The 15,478-nt window shown below is 43.6% G+C and overlaps 1 protein-coding gene across 1 annotated transcript; it reads right to left on the bottom strand.

The window, feature by feature from the left end:
* Window positions 1-343: 343 nt before the first annotated feature.
* Window positions 344-14,478, bottom strand: Tgm7 (transglutaminase 7). The gene is made up of 13 exons (XM_047539289.1): window positions 14,427-14,478; window positions 13,134-13,316; window positions 12,392-12,637; window positions 11,675-11,793; window positions 9,967-10,095; window positions 9,703-9,880; window positions 6,862-7,000; window positions 5,980-6,083; window positions 5,325-5,567; window positions 3,178-3,504; window positions 2,670-2,830; window positions 706-839; window positions 344-503 (listed from the first exon to the last, which is right to left on the bottom strand). The coding sequence occupies exons 1-13, from the start codon at window positions 14,476-14,478 to the stop codon at window positions 344-346; spliced, it is 2,175 nt and encodes a 724-aa protein (XP_047395245.1).
* Between the last annotated feature and the right edge of the window lie 1,000 nt (window positions 14,479-15,478).

The raw sequence follows: 15,478 nt of genomic DNA, 5'->3' as shown, positions 1-15,478 counted from the left end.
GTAAGTGGAGAGACCTGGGATCCTTAATTCCAAAGAGGCAGCTGTAGAGGGGATCATGGTGGGCATTGTCATGGTTGAGGTCCTTAAGAGAAGAAAGAGAGGACAGGAGGGGCAGGGAGGGTCCAGTCACACAGTTGGTAGCCAGGCTAGTAGCAATAAGTGGCTTGTTAGCATAGGAGAAGACAATGCCAGTGATAACTAAAGACACCTTTATTGTTTGTTCCCAGGGTGGGAACACCAGGACAGAAGTGGAGCAAAGAGAATGCAATAGGAGTAGAAAGAGCAAGATGGGGTTAAAGGGGGTGGCGGAACTGGTGAAGGCATTGAGAGGGCAAGGTAGGACTCAGGATGCTGAAGCTGCAGCAACAAAGATGTCCTTGTAGCCCTTGATCTCCTTGACCTCATTGGTGCTGATGAGGACTTGCAGCTGGCGGGGTCCAGTCTTGATGGGGTAGAAGTCCACTTGAATTCGGATGGTGTGTCCAGCCATCAGAGTCCCAAGGCTGAAAGCCAAGAAGAGCTCGGAAGAGTGACTCCTTGGGTGGGTGATAAGGACCCCTCTTGCTCCCCAGTACCACCAAGTTCCACCAAGGTGGAAAAGTGGGGACAAGGAGGCATATCCAGAGACTGAGGAAGGTCTTATGACCCCATGAAGTACTGCTTTTCAGAGACCAGCTCAAGAGGTGGATGAACAACTTTACTTACTCTTTTGTTATCTGCCCATTGATGAGGCCGCTTCCCTCCAACACCATGGCACAGTTACTCAGGGGCACCATTAGGGTATTGGTGAGGATGATGTGGACTCTCAGGGCCTTGCCCACCTCAGCCCTCTCAGAGACCTGCGTAGGGAGGAGACACAGGTATCCTGGGCAACTCACTCATCTCTGCACTCTATTCAATTACCTTTCTCCCCCACCCTGCTGGTTATCACCAGGGACTGCTACTCAGAGCTTCAGTGATGCAGTTAGGAAAGGAAACTAGGAGCTGAGAATGTTTGAGATTAACACATGCTGGCCTGTTTTAGAAGATCAAGACACTCCAGCAATACCACCAATCAGGAATAGGAACCAAGTTAAAACCTCTTTCCCTCTCCTCCATCTAGTTCAAGATGTCTACTAGAGTTCAACTGAAGTGCCAGGTGCAAAGAGTTAGTGGTAGCTAACAGTAGTTCTGTGTTAAGCAACATCCCATGGACAAATCCAAAAAATCATAGGGAATTAATAGTGTCTGACCCAGTTACAGGATAAAGAAAGAGTGTCATGTGCCACCTGTGTGCCATCACTGACATCATTCCACCCTTTTGCTCCATCAGGGAGGAAACAATGAAGCCCATGGACCTGACCCAGCAGGCCCAGACCCCAGCCCAAGATTTCTCCCCTGTGCTGCTATAGCTCCATATATATCATCAGAACACACTCTTGAGTTTTCCTAGATGTGTTAAGCTTCACTCCTGAGGTTGCTGTCATGAGGTGGCAGACCTTGGCCTGTGAGTGGGAGGCAGGGATTCTGTCCTACGCCCTTCTGGAACCTCTGTGCCTAGTGTAGTGCCAGCTACATGATGGATATCAGTAAAGGAGTATTGAACTGAAATGAGCTCTGACCACCCAATCATAAGAGGGGCATGTTCTGACTTGGCCAGAGAATCGAGCAGAAGGAAGAGCATACCCTGACTTATCTAGAATTCAAACAGAAGAACAAAGTCCTTAATGAAGATTTCCAAGTAAACTAGGTTAAAATAACCTCAGAATCCAGCAGTCACACAAATCATTTCTAGGTCCCCTACTGAGGGGGACCAGTTCACAGCCTACTTGGCATCTGCTATGCTGCTTCAGGACCCTGTTGCAACCAGGGCTCTTCTCCAGGTAACAGGCAAGGGCCCCATCTCAGCACTAGGCTTTGACTGCACTTGGGCTTCTGCCCACTGCTTGCCCCACCACAGAGTCTGCCCAGCATTGAACCAATAGCCAGGTAAAAACCATGGAGTGGACCAGCAGATTTAGGATCTGATCTAGAGCCTCCCAATTATCCTACTGGGTGGGGTGGGTCCTGCTGTTGACAAAACCACCAGGTATAGAGCCAGGTTTGGAAGAGACAGTGGGAAAGTCTTTGGGAATGGGAGGGAAGATGGGGAAATGAGCCTTCAGGGAAGGAAAATACTGGTAATAGGAAATTGGAAACATACCTGCCCTCCTCCACTTGACCTTCATTCCTTCTAAATGCAAGAGCCACATCATCTATCCAGGCACCTGAACCTGAAATCTGAGTCTCTCTTCTCATTTTCCTTATCACTCTCATCTTATTAGCAGTCACCTTTTGAATTTCATCTTATGATCTCTCTCAAATCTGCCGCCTTAAATCCATCTCCCAGTTACACCTGTCTTGTTTTTTTGCCTTTGGAAAGCAATTTCCTTACTTAAAATGCCTTCATGTCTATCTCATTTCTCTATTCAGCACCTTCTAATGCAGTCTGCACAAACTGTCACCTCTCTGAGATGCCTCCAGACCTTGTCCTGCACTTTATATGGAGCACAAGAGACAATGCCATACTGTGCCTTAATCGTTGGTTCGTGTCTGAGGCTGGCACAGTGTCTTGTTCACTGTTATACACCCAGCCCCTGTGTTCGTGAGTCAGAGAGCCCCTGGGCCCCCATCTCTGCCCAAGACCTCACCTCAATAGATAAGAGAGGAGGCTCCAGGGAGAGATCTTTCAGGACCAGCATGGATTGCCCTGTCTTTTCAACCTCAGCGATGCCAGACACACGAATCAACTTTTCATCAGTCAGCTTATTTCTGTAATTGTTGTAGGGCAGGAGGAGTGGCCACTGTATCTCTGAGTACAGACAAAAAAAAAAAAAAAAAAAATTCCGAGACTAGGGAATGGGTCAGAGAGAAACAGGGAGGGAGAGAGCGGGAAGAGAGAAAAAGAGAACGAGAGAGAGAGCATGCTTACCGTGAGACTGTCCCCAGAGCTTACTGCTCTGCCTCACCTGGTGGGATGCCTCAGAAATATAGCGGCAGGCTTTCGACTTCCTACCAACAGCAGCCTCACTCTCCAGCATGTGTGTGTTGTGGGGTGGGAAAGGGGGGACTCTGTGATCTGACTGGGACAGCCCAGCCTTGTTCATGGACCCAAAGCTCTCCTCCTGTAGGTGCTTCTCAGGCCTGCCTCATACTCACCCTTCCCAATGTCCAGGCTCAAGTGCACCATCTGCCTCCAGAGGGGCTCCCGAGTGCCACCGCCATGCAGCAGGGGCTGTGCACAGAAGCGCACCACCAGTCTGACTGGACCCCAGGGGTGGGCTCTGTCTGGTACCCTCCAGATATGCAACATAAGCAGCACATCCTGGCCCCACACTGGCATTCTGGCCAGGTGAAGCTGCAGCTGCACTGGTCGGTCCTCAAAGTCCCTGGACCCCAGGAGATCCAGGAGGGGTGATGAAGTTCTTCTTGGTCCCAGCATTTTCCGGGAAGCCCTCATGAAAACAGATCGCTCCTCAGGGGATCCTGGCAGAACAGAGACACAGCAAAGACATCCATGGGGAAGGGTGGAGAGAACCAATGACCTTCCTGGGGAAACTAGCAACTCAACTCCCAGTAGTCCTCCTGAGGCTCAGTTCTGTCATCTGTAACCCAGGGATGTTAGCTGCTTTCATCATACAGATGCAAAAAAAAAACAAAAAAAAAAAACCAAAATGTTGGGTTAAGTGAGTTGTTGCTGAGTGTAAGCACTCAGCACTATTCTTTGTCATCAATATTGTCACCAACAACACTATCATCATCCAGGTCACAGGCTTCTCCCCTGACCAACATCATCTTTCCTAAGATACACATTAAACTTTTAAAATAGAGCTTCACACAATTCACAATAGCTAAACGATGGAGCCAACCTAGGTGCCCTTCAACAGAACAATGAATAAAAAAAATGTGGTATATATATATATATATATATATATATATATATATATATATATATAAAATGGAGTATTAGCCATAAAAAGGATGACTTTATGACATTTGTTGGTAAATGAATGGATCTAGAGACTATCATGCTAAGTGAAATAATCTGGTCCCAAAGAAACCAAAGGTCAAATGTTTTCTCTGATATATGGGAACTAACCCACAATAAGAGGAAAGGGGATAGAAGTTCAGTGGATTAGACAAAGGGGAATGAAGGGAAGGGAGGGAGAATAAGAAAAGGAAATTGGAATGAATCTGACATAACTTTCCTATGTACCTATGACTACACCACAGTGAATCTCACCATTGTGTACATACATGAGAAATTAATTTTAGAAAATAAAAATAAGAATGGGCAAATGGCAGAAAGATTGACAGTCGGAGGGGAACAGGGGTTGGGGAAAGCAAGGGGAAGGAGAAGTACTTGGGTCCTAATTAGAATAAGATATATTCCATGCTTATATAATTATATCAAAATGGTTTTAACTGTCATGTATAACTAAAAAGAACCAATAAATTTTTAAAATAAAAAAGAAAGAATGTTTTAAAAATAAATAATAGAGCTTTAACCCTCACCCTTGAGAGCTACTCAACATTAAGGCTGGACCCAAATTATTCCCATACCGTGGACTCCGCTAGAGCAGTTACTGTGTGCCAGAGGTGCTGTTCCCTGTGCATTCTATGCATTAGTTCATTTAACCCTCTGAGGTACTGTTATCGCATTTTACAGTAGAGGCACAGGGATGGTAAGACTGTTCAGACTTTCATGGCTAGAGCATCCAGAGCCTTGTTTAGTTCTCAGGTGACCTGACTCCACCCCAGCTCTCTTCATGGGGATGTCCACTCCCTCTCACAGGCCCTAGAGTCCTTTCCTTCTGAGTGTCCACCTTCCTCCTTGCTGCTACCCCTTCTGGCAGGGACACAGGAAGATAATGGTACAACAATGAGATACAGTTACCAGATAAAAGATAGGATGTCCAATTTAATTTGAATTTCAGATAAACAACAAATAATTTTAATATAATAAGTTTCATGGAATATTTGAAACACTAAAAATCATACCCAGTTAAATTTGCATTTCAGATAGTGAATATTTTTTAGTATATCACATAAACCATTTGAGATCTACTTATACTGAATTTTGTCTCTCTGAATTTATCTGAAATACAAATTTAACTGGGCATGCTGTACTTTTATTTGCTAAATCTGTCAACCATACCTGAAGGTCACATGCCCAGGGTCCAGGAAAGTCCCCTATAAGGAGGAAGTGATTAGGTGGTGATGGTTTTAACCTGAAGCCATCTGCGTTGGGGAACAGTAGAAAGATGTTCTCACCCGCCCCCTCCTCTAATTCCCATCCCAAGCACCTTCTGGATACTTGTAGGAGTCAGTGATGTCTTGGCGCTGGTCTGACCCTACCATCTTGGTGCTAATCTCCTTCCCGATGGAACTGGTGTTGTGGGCCAGGATTTCCTGGGCCTGACCATCCCTGAAGAGCCAAATGACTTCATCAGCGTTCACCTCGGCATACACAAAAGGGGTATCATAGGCCAGGTGGACCTCCCCTTCCTTAATGGCCCTCACAGAGGCAGGGCCGCAGCAGAAAAGCCCTGTGGAGGCAACAGGAGTTGTGAGATGTGACTGCTGACACGTGGACCAGTGCAGTTGGTCATGGCCATGGGAGGTGGGGAAAAGTGTGGGCAGAGGCACTAACGACCTGCCTCCTTGGAGGGTCCCCCAGGTACCAAGCACTTTTGAGTTCATTAATTCATGTGATTCACCTTCTGAAGAGACCATTGCCATCACCATCTTTCCCACTTCACAGGTGAGGAAAGAACAGAGCAGCCCAGTGACTTATCTAGGTGACTTCACTGTCAGAGACAAGGTTAGACCCAGTCTGAAACTGTCTCAGCTATGACTCTGGGAAGTGGGTAAAGTGTGAAAACACTGCTCCTTTCTGGCCTCCTGTTCACATGGTCAGTCACCCTCGTTGACCTCCCGGGATCCTGCCTCCTCACGTACCACTGCTGGTTTGCTGGGGAGTGGGGTCCAGAACCTGCCACCCATTGTATCCTGGTGGGAGATCTTTCCGGATCATCCAGCACTCGTTCCAGACATGAAAGTTCCTGCAGAAAGGAAGAAACAGACAGGACTTAAATTTCCTAAGGATCTCCTCCTCCTGCTCCTCCACCTCCTCCTCCTCCTCCTCTTCTTCTTCTTCTTTTTTCACTTTGTGTGTGTGTGTAATCTTTTTTTTTTTGTAATCTTTTTTAAATTTATTTTTATTGTAAACAAATGGAATACATCTTGTTTCTCTGTTCGTACATGAAGTAGAGGCATACCATTTGTGTAGTCATACATTTACATAGAATTTGTTTTTGATTCATTCTGTTATTTTCAATATCGATACAGATATATACATTCACACTTCAGTATGTATTTCCTAAGAATCGGAATCTTCTCTTACATAACCCTGTACAGTTAGTCAACCTTAGTATTTATTATGGACATAATACCTTTATCTAATTTACTGTCTATATTCCAATTTTGTCAGTTGACCTAATAATGTCCTTTGTAGCATTCTTTCCCTCCCAGTACAAGATTTAGTCTAGGATAACATTTCATTTGGTGGTCCAGTATCTTAAGTCTCCTTTGATCTTAGTATAGTTCCTCAACCTTTCTTTCATTTATTACGTTGACATTCTGAAAATAGTATTTGTTTATTTTACCAGAATGGCTCCCATTCTGGGCTCATCTGATCTTTCATTATGATTAGATTCAGATTATGCACTCACAGACAGAATTCTAACCTAATACATCCTTTTCAGATATACCGCTGCTTCTTGAGTCAGACACAATTCACTCTGAAGTATTTATTCCTCCCTGCCTGAGAATTCCCCTTACCATATTTTGTCTTGTTTCTCAGATGGCAGCATCTCTGCATTTTGGTCATAGTAGGTATCAATAGTCAAGTTCCCATCCATGTTGTGTGCAGAATGGAAATTAGAAACCACACGGGTTGGAACGCCTAAGCATCTCATTACTAAAGAGAAGAAAAAGAAGAGAGAATTGCTGAGCTCAAAGCAAGCAAAATTATTGCTTTTGCATAATTTTTAACTGTCAAGCTGGTAAGAGAAAAAAGTCAATATTCTTGTAGATCCACACCTGTAATAGCTCCTTTATTCTCAGAGTGCCACACCCAGGCTCAGAACCCTGCTGCCTACCGGTCCCATCAATGGTATCCATCTCATAAGAGAAAGAAATCATTTGATGGTCACTTAAAACAGTAATTAATGGCTCAATTTATCATTTAGGGCTTTTTTTTTCTTTTCTAATATAAAGACTTTATTTTACATATTTTCCTGTAAGCCCCACTTTCACCACATCCTACAAATCCTGATGTGTTCCATTTTTGGTAGTCTTTTTTAAATTATTTTTATTTATCTTTTAATTTTTTACAGACTGCATTTTGATTCATCGTACACAAATGGGGTGCATCATTCTGTTTCTATGGTTGTACATGATATAGATTCATACCATTCGTGTAATCATACATGTACATAGGGTAATGATGTCTGTCTCATTCCACCATTTTTCATACCCCCATCCCTCTCATTTCCTTCTACATAATCTAAAGTTCCCCCATTCTTCTCTCACTCCCCACTCCCCACTCCCCACCCCCATTATATATCATTCTCCACTTATCAGGGAAAACATTCGACCTTTGGTTTTTTGGGCTTGACTTATTTCACTTAGCATGATATTCTCCAATTCCATCCATTTATTTGCAAATGCCATAATATCATTTAGGGCTTTCTATACTCAGCAACTTTCCAAGTTAAAAACAGAGAACCAAAAGCAATTAGAAAATTTTTAAATTTTTTGAATCTATACTGTGGCCAGTTTCAAAAGCTGAGTTACCAGTTAAGTGACTTAACTTCTCTGGGTTAGTCTCCTTGCCTGTAACAAAATGGAGTTAGATCAGAAGATTTTCAGTTCTAAAATTCTGAGTCTAACTGGGCACAGTGCCTGTAATTCCAGCAACTCTGGAGGTTAAATCAGGAGGATCAGAAGTTCAAGCCAACCTTGGTAACTTAGTGAGACCAGCAACTTGGTGAGACCCTGTTTCAAAATTAAAAGGACTAGAGATGTAGCTCAGTGGTATAGCACCCCTGGGTTCAATCCCCAGTACGAAGAAAATTTTTAAATTAAATTAAATTCTGGATCTGTAATTTTACTTAAAGACAAGAGTTGGGGAAGAGAAGAAGGACATTAGAAAATGGATAGAAGGATACAGTAGACTTCTAGAGATACAATGGAAGATGCTATCAGAGTCAAGGAGAAACCATCAGAAGGTAGTGACCATTTTTGATAAGGCAGCAGCTCCCTCTTGTGGCTTCTCAGGATAGTACTACAATGGCTTTTTAAAGCTGAATTAAGATGCCACAAATCCAGCACACACACACTCAACCTGCCAGAGCCAGATAAAATCAAGCCAAGAGCCAGGCATGAACTTGTAACTGTGTGTAACACTTTGGTCAGTGTGGCAAGGCGTTCAGAGGCTCATCCTGCCTGTCTCCTTCCCAGGCGGAGCAGCAGGTACCAACTGACACTGCTGGGAGGCTTACAATGCTTGGAGAAGTAAGAGGACTGCTTAGAGTAACTGATCCTTTTGTTTTGATTCACCTCAAGAGGGCCACTGTTTACAGTCACCTATCCAATCCCAGCACAGTTCCTGTGAACAAGGCCTGGGCTGCAAGTGACCAGAGGCAGCTTGGCAGGAGCAGCAGTCTCCACTCAGTGGCCCCAGGGCTTGGAGGTGGAGCCAGGTTGTGAACATAGTCCTTCTTCTCCTGACCCCAGAGTCTGAAGACTCAAGGCTACCTCCATAATAGCAACCTGGCCACCACTGGCAGACTTCCCAGGTCAAGCAAAACCGGGAATACTAAGTTTTGGTGTAGCCCCAGCCCCATTTCACAAATAGGCAAGGGAGTCCATTTGACTTTAACACTCAGATGTAAACCTCTTCTCTCTTTGTAGCACCTGAACATAACTGCCAGGCTATGCTGATCCTCTCAGAAAACCTAGGGCTTTGGCCCCTGTCTCTGTCCTCTCTGTCCTGTGCTCCTCCTTTCTCCAACTCAGAGTCAACCTGTTAGTTGAGCAAACATTTCCTGAGTACCACAGTATGACAAGGCAGCCATGTGAAGGTCTGCTGGTCTTGCATGGGGAGACAGGCAGCACCTTGGTACTCTGTCTCTCCCTCAAATTCACAAATAATCTAGCCAATGACTTTGCACTGAATTGTAAATAACTGATCGTGCATAAAACCTCAATGCCCCTTAACTAGCAAAGTAATGCATCTCTAGTTGTCACTCCTCAAGAGAGACAAGCCTACAAGTAAGGTAGGCTATCCCAGACCATCTGCTTGCACCCTAACTCCCCAACCTGTTCCTTGACTCCAGGTTCACCATGAGCTGATAAGCCAAGCAGGTGGCCCGAAGAAGCCATTTTACCTCTGCTTTGAGACCACAAGCTGCTTTATCCAGGTGGCCATGTTAACAGTCTCACTATGCCATCAAGGAGACCATGGAGTAACTGCAACAGGTCAACCCTGCAAGACTGAGCAGCATGCTGGTTAAGAGCGTGCATGCCCATCACTCCATGACTGTGGGGCGAGCTACTGAAACTTTATGAGCCCAGTCTCAAAGGGATATCACAAAAATTGAATGATTCTCCACTCACCAGTGCACATAACAGAGGCAAAGACCCAGCACTGTCCATACTTCACAGGCTGCCCACCCCCAGCCGACCACTGCCGCAGGATGGCCACACTGCCGTTCCATTCCAGGGGGCTGATGCCCCTGGAGTAGTCCTCTCCCCAGTTCCCTTGCAGCACACCACTGTCATCATTGCTGTTGATCTGCAAAGCACAGTCAAGTGGGTTTCCATAGTGCCAGGGTAAATTCAGACTGTCCTCAGAGAGGGGCAGGAAGCCTGTATCCTTACCATGGCGCTCACCACCCTGCACACATACACCACGTCATTCCGCTGGGAATAGTCTTTGGATGGGTTCTTTAAGAAGTATAGACTCTTGTTCAGGATCTCAAAACAGATATCTATGATGTCTTCTTCAAACTTCCAAGACATTTCAAGAGAGAAAAGAGAGAAGAGCAAAATGTCTAGAATTCTGAAACTTTGAGTCACTGGCAGACTTTTAGGGAGTGTTTGTATGTGGTGGGGATGTGGGGGCTAAATACGAGACAAGTTCCTGCCTTCCATGAGCTTATAAATCAAATTGGGAATGTATTAAATTTGGAATTGTGAAAAAGTAAACCATGTGACTCTGAAAGAAAATGCAGAGAATGCAGAGAATCAGAGACCTTGTTGACTGAAGAGATTAGAGAAGGCTTTGCAACTAGTGGGCCTGGAAGGATGAAGTAGACAGGAAGTGAGGAGAGTGGGGGACATTTATCTGAGGTCTTTGAGCATGGTGGTGGTGGGTCACAAGGACTTGTGAGATCAGAAAAGTATCAGATGGATACATAGGTATAGGGCCAGCAGGGGGAGAGGGAAAAGATTGTGACGGATTTTGAAATCAGGTAGAAGAACTCAGAGCTGACACTGTGAGCATTGGAAAGCCAGTGTAAACTCCCGACATAGGTTTGCATTTTGTGTCTGTGACATGTGTCACGACCCTTTTGGCTGCCTTAATGCACTGATATCCATCTCAGTTTCAAATTTTCCACAAGTTGCCGTAGTTGGAAAATGGAGAAAATGCGTTTCTTCAGCAAGACTCCCCACGTCCCCAGCTCTTCCCTGCTGTAGTTTGTGCATATGACTGAGTGGCAGTAGGAGGGAGAGAGAAACCACACCCACCGCGGTTGGTGATTGGGAGTGGAAAAGTTGTCCAGAGCCCAAGAACCCTCCATATAGGACAGAATATTTAATTTTATTGAAGAATTACTGTTCCTCTTTTTAACTTTGATCATGTGTTGTGGTTATATTTTCAGAAGGAATTATCTTTTGGAGCTATGTTCTGAAGTATACTGGATTAAATGATAAGTAATGTAATTTGCTTCACAAAAATTCATGGTGAAAAAGGGATTAGAGGAGTAAAGACCAGGGATGGGCATATCTTTCCAGTCAAGGACAGATAGTATTTCAGCCTTAGGAGAGCCTTAGTTATTGAGGCTCTATCTCAATAACTCAATTCTACCTCTGAGCACAAAAACATCCCCAGACAATCTCCAAATGAACAAGCATGACTGTGTTCCAATAAGATGTTATTTATGGACACCAACATTTGAACTTCATGTAATTTTCAATGTCATCTAATATTGTTCTTGTGAAATTTTTTTCAACAACTTTCAAATGTGAAAAACATTCTTTATTTGTGGGTCATACAAGATAGGCAGTAGGCCACATCTGACCCCTGGGCTATTGTTTGTCAAACCATAAATTGGTCACTATTGAAACTGAGAGATAGGCACATGGAAGTTTATTATACTCACCTGTCTACTTTGAGTATGTTTTAGCTTTCCATAAGAACATAAAAGGTGACAAGGGAAAGACATCTTCCCCTTCTTCCTTGTCCCTCTCATTGGATGGGAAATTGTCCCAGCAGCTCACACTGTACCTTTTGTTAACGGTCCTTCATGAACTAACAGAGTTGTGGTGACCAGCCTTAGGAGCCCACCCCAGGTGATCCTATTACCTGCCCATAGTTCCAGGGCCAGGAGGTGACGAAACTTTCACGACCCTTGTAAACAAAGCCATAATCCCTCATGATATACTCCTGCAGCAGTATTTCACTTGGCAGGTACACGTCGTCCTCTGAGCAGTGAAGAGTAGTGGAGGGAGCAAAACCCCAAATCAAAAAACAGAGCAATAAAATTAAAAACCAGTAATGACAGTATCTTTCTGGAAACAGGAGAAGTAGTCAGTGAATTGATGGCAACAGACATTAAGACTGGATTCCCTTAAAAGTCTAGCATATGCTTCTCCAGAGGCCAGAAATGTAACCTATACTTTAAAAAATATATACATAGATTATAAAACTTAAAAGCTTATTGTAGTTTTGGAAAGTATTGAGGAACAGAAAAAAGACAATGAAAATCATTCATTCCCACTATTCAGAGACACCCACCATTACATTGTAATATATTCTGTCCACTTTCTTTCTAGGTACATATGTTTAATACAATTAAGAGTATATCATTTTCCAATTTCTGAACTAATTTTGCTTGATATCATACTTTGAATATCTTCATGGTACCATTAAAATTTCTTTGTAAAGATGATGTTTAGTTTGAGCACATGGTACTACACTGCACTGATATAGACTACAACTTATATTCCAGGCTTTCTCAGAAGAATTTCATAGAGTTCCTTGTGGATCAAGTTAGCATTATAACCTGTGAGCAAGTCCTACCTGCACTCCATGGGTTAAAAAGCAGGATGAAAGTCCCCAGTGGGTAAGTCACACTATGACCCTGGTCCCAAGAGATCTCTATTTTCAGCGTGTAGTGGCCAATGACTGCATTGGCTGGTGTAAAAAGTGAGACTTGGAGAGAATTGGAGTCAATGATGAAGTCAGAAGCACTCCAAACTTTCTCGTGCCGGTCCTGGGTAAGTAAGAACGTGGCTCGAGTTCCCAGCAACTCTGTGGGCTCCGGTCCTGTGTAGGAGAGAATGATCCCAAAGGGAGGTTCAAAAAATCTATGTGGTATAGGATTCCTCTGACCTGGAAGGATCCTCGCCATCTCCCACCACTTGCTAATTCCTTTGTTTTACACTTTTACTGCCACTGAGAGTACTTGGGCAAACCACTTGAGATCTCTGTACCTTTGGTTCAGGTTTGTTTGTTCGTTTTTCTTATCTGTAAAATGAAGCACCTACTTGAAAGTCTCTCAGGGATTAGATGAAATCATGAGTGAGGTTTTAGCACAGAGGCTATGTACTTATAAATTGACTGTTATGATCACAACTTCAGAGTTTCCTGGGCTGGCCAAATCTTTCCTTAACAGCAGGGTACTGAGCATTAGGGTCCTGCAGATCCCAGGAGAAGAGGGGAGAGAGCACCTCAAAAAGGAGAGGCAGGGTCCTGCTGACAAACTTTGCTAATATCTGAGTTTTGTGGGAATGCATAGAGCCTAGGAGCAGGGAGAGCTCACCAGTCTCAGCCACGAAAGTGATGGAGTCTGTCTGGGGCTGGAAGGGTCTGCTGAAGTTCAGTTGGAGGTTGAAGAGTTGACCTCTGCGCACAATGAGCCGCTTCAGACCCATCTCCTGTGTGTGGTGTCTTTTGTTGTTCCTGGGGCTCTGCAGGTCAACAGACCTGAGCTCCAAGGCTGCCACTGGGGAAAAAGAGGGGATGGGTCAATGCCCAGCTGAGACTCTCTGGGTCTAGGTGTCCCCGAAGTTTCTCAGTCATTTCTGTGGAACCTGACTCTGACAGGTAATATTCCCATTCAGTTTTTAGCTCGTCTGCCTTCCTGTTTCTTAATTTCATGACTCAGCCTCAGAGAGCAATCCAATAGTCCCTGGCCCGGGAGGGGGAAGATTTCCATTCTGATAACCTCCACACCTGGACCTAGAGCCACAGTGCTAGAGGATTGGGCTTCCCAGAAGGCAAAATGATTCCAGGTAACTGAAATGTACTCTAATATCCTGCTGACATAAGAATAAACATATTAGCATTTTGTAGGAATGAAGTTGAGCTGATGGAGGCTGGGGCCACAACTCTAGGGCAAGTTCCTGTTTTGGGATACCAGACAAGCGTAGATTTACTTGTAACTTATTGCTTGCTTCTCAGCCATGTTCCAGGTCTAAGAGGAGGGCATTGACTGCTTTCTAGGATGTACACCTAGTATATGACTGTGAAATGCTCGTAGCATGGTAGGCAAGCATGCAGGCTCTGGAGTGACACAGCCCAAGGTCACCACCAAGTTTCTTGTGAGACCTTGAGCAAGTCACTTATGTTCCTAGACATCAGTGTTCTCATCTGGAAAATGGGGAGTCAATCATATTTCTATTTCATGGAGTTTGCCTGGGCATGTGAGAGGATGCATCATCTTAGTAGTAAAAATGCAGCCTCAGATTGCACACTTTGCTATTTTTGATCAGTTATATTGTGTTTATTGTCAATGAAACCCCATTAAGTCTTTCCCTTAGTAGAGCATCAAATTATCCCAGTGAACCTCAACAGGAAATTTCCCCCCACTTCCCCTGCAGAACACTTGGAAATGTCTGGAGACATTTCTGTTGTCATGACTGGAGAGAGGTTGCTTCTGGGATCTAGTGGGAAGAGACCAGGGATGTGGCTAAATAGCATCCTAGAGGAAAAACTCATCTTTGCTCCCAGTTTTTGTGCCCTTTGCATCCTGAACTTCCACATAAGTTATCTGTTTTTCCATCTCTTCTGTCCGAAGTTTGTGAATCCTGATTCTTTCATCCAAATATTTTACCTGACCATCTGTGGATTGGCAAAACTGTCTTCCATGTCTTCGTCCGAGTCATTGGTAATAAGATGGTTCTAAGCATGAGGTCTTTAAGTTGGGACACCAGTGGAGTATCCTTGGAGCTGTCCTTCAGGTTAACACTGAGCTATTGGGAATACTCTTTGGGTGTAATTGTTCAACTAACTGTGACTATATCTAATTACCTAGGTAAAAACAATTGAATTTGGTGTTTAAAAATTGCAGTTGAAGTCTAAAATTAAGCCAGCTTTCATATTTTTGTCTTTCCCATAAGTTTGTCAAATCTCTAGCTGAAAACAGAATGTTCACTAAGGTTCTTTGACCATCCTGCTGGGAACAATCTTTCCTTGGGGTAGATTCATCAAAGGGGAATTACTGAACCAAATGGTACAAAGTTTTTGAGCCTCTTGATGTAAATTGGGCACTTAAATAAATATGCCATTAAGACCAGAATATTCAGAGAAAGATCTAAGAAAGGTGGCTTTCAGTTATTCAACAGCAATTTTTAAACTTCAGGTCCAACCCATTAGTAGTTTGTGGAATAAACTTGGAGGAAGGTGATCACCATTAAGAAAAACAGATTCAAAAATATCATAATGCATCACACATAGAAATGACAATTATAACTTTTATATTTTATTTTTATTGGTGCATTATCATGATACACAAAAGTTTGATTCATATTCATACGTGCACATTACATAATTTGATCAATCTCATTCCCCAGTACCTTAACCCTAACCCTAACCCTTTCTGTTCCCTCCTCCCTCCCCCATTCACTGGCTCTACTCTATTGATCTCCCTTCTATTATTATTATTTTAATATATATACATATATAATTATAATGCACTAATTAAAATAATCTCATATATAAGATTCATTGTGGTATATACATGGGTATGGCATAATTTGGTATTTCATTCCCCAGTACTTCCTCATACCCTCTTGTCCTCCCTCTCTCTCCATTCCCTTCCTTTACTGATTTCCCTTCTATTTTTGTGAGATCCCCTTTTAAAAATTTGTTATAATTGGTTATACA

The sequence above is a fragment of the Sciurus carolinensis genome, chromosome 2 (genome assembly GCF_902686445.1).
Source record: "Sciurus carolinensis chromosome 2, mSciCar1.2, whole genome shotgun sequence".
Classification (NCBI taxonomy): domain Eukaryota; kingdom Metazoa; phylum Chordata; class Mammalia; order Rodentia; family Sciuridae; genus Sciurus; species Sciurus carolinensis.
Note: the sequence above shows the minus strand (reverse complement) of the source record. Positions and strands in the feature narration are given on the sequence as shown.

Bases quoted from the DNA above. Each gene is read 5' to 3' on its own strand.
- Tgm7 (XM_047539289.1), bottom strand. From the start codon at position 14,478: ATGACTCGGACGAAGACATGGAAGACAGTTTTGCCAATCCACAGATGG. The intron at 13,317-14,426 runs GTAAAATATTTG...CTTTTTCCCCAG, and splicing joins GCCAATCCACAGATGGTCAG to TGGCAGCCTTGGAGCTCAGG. The intron at 840-2,669 runs GTGAGGTCTTGG...CTCCCTACGCAG, and splicing joins CTCCTCTCTTATCTATTGAG to GTCTCTGAGAGGGCTGAGGT.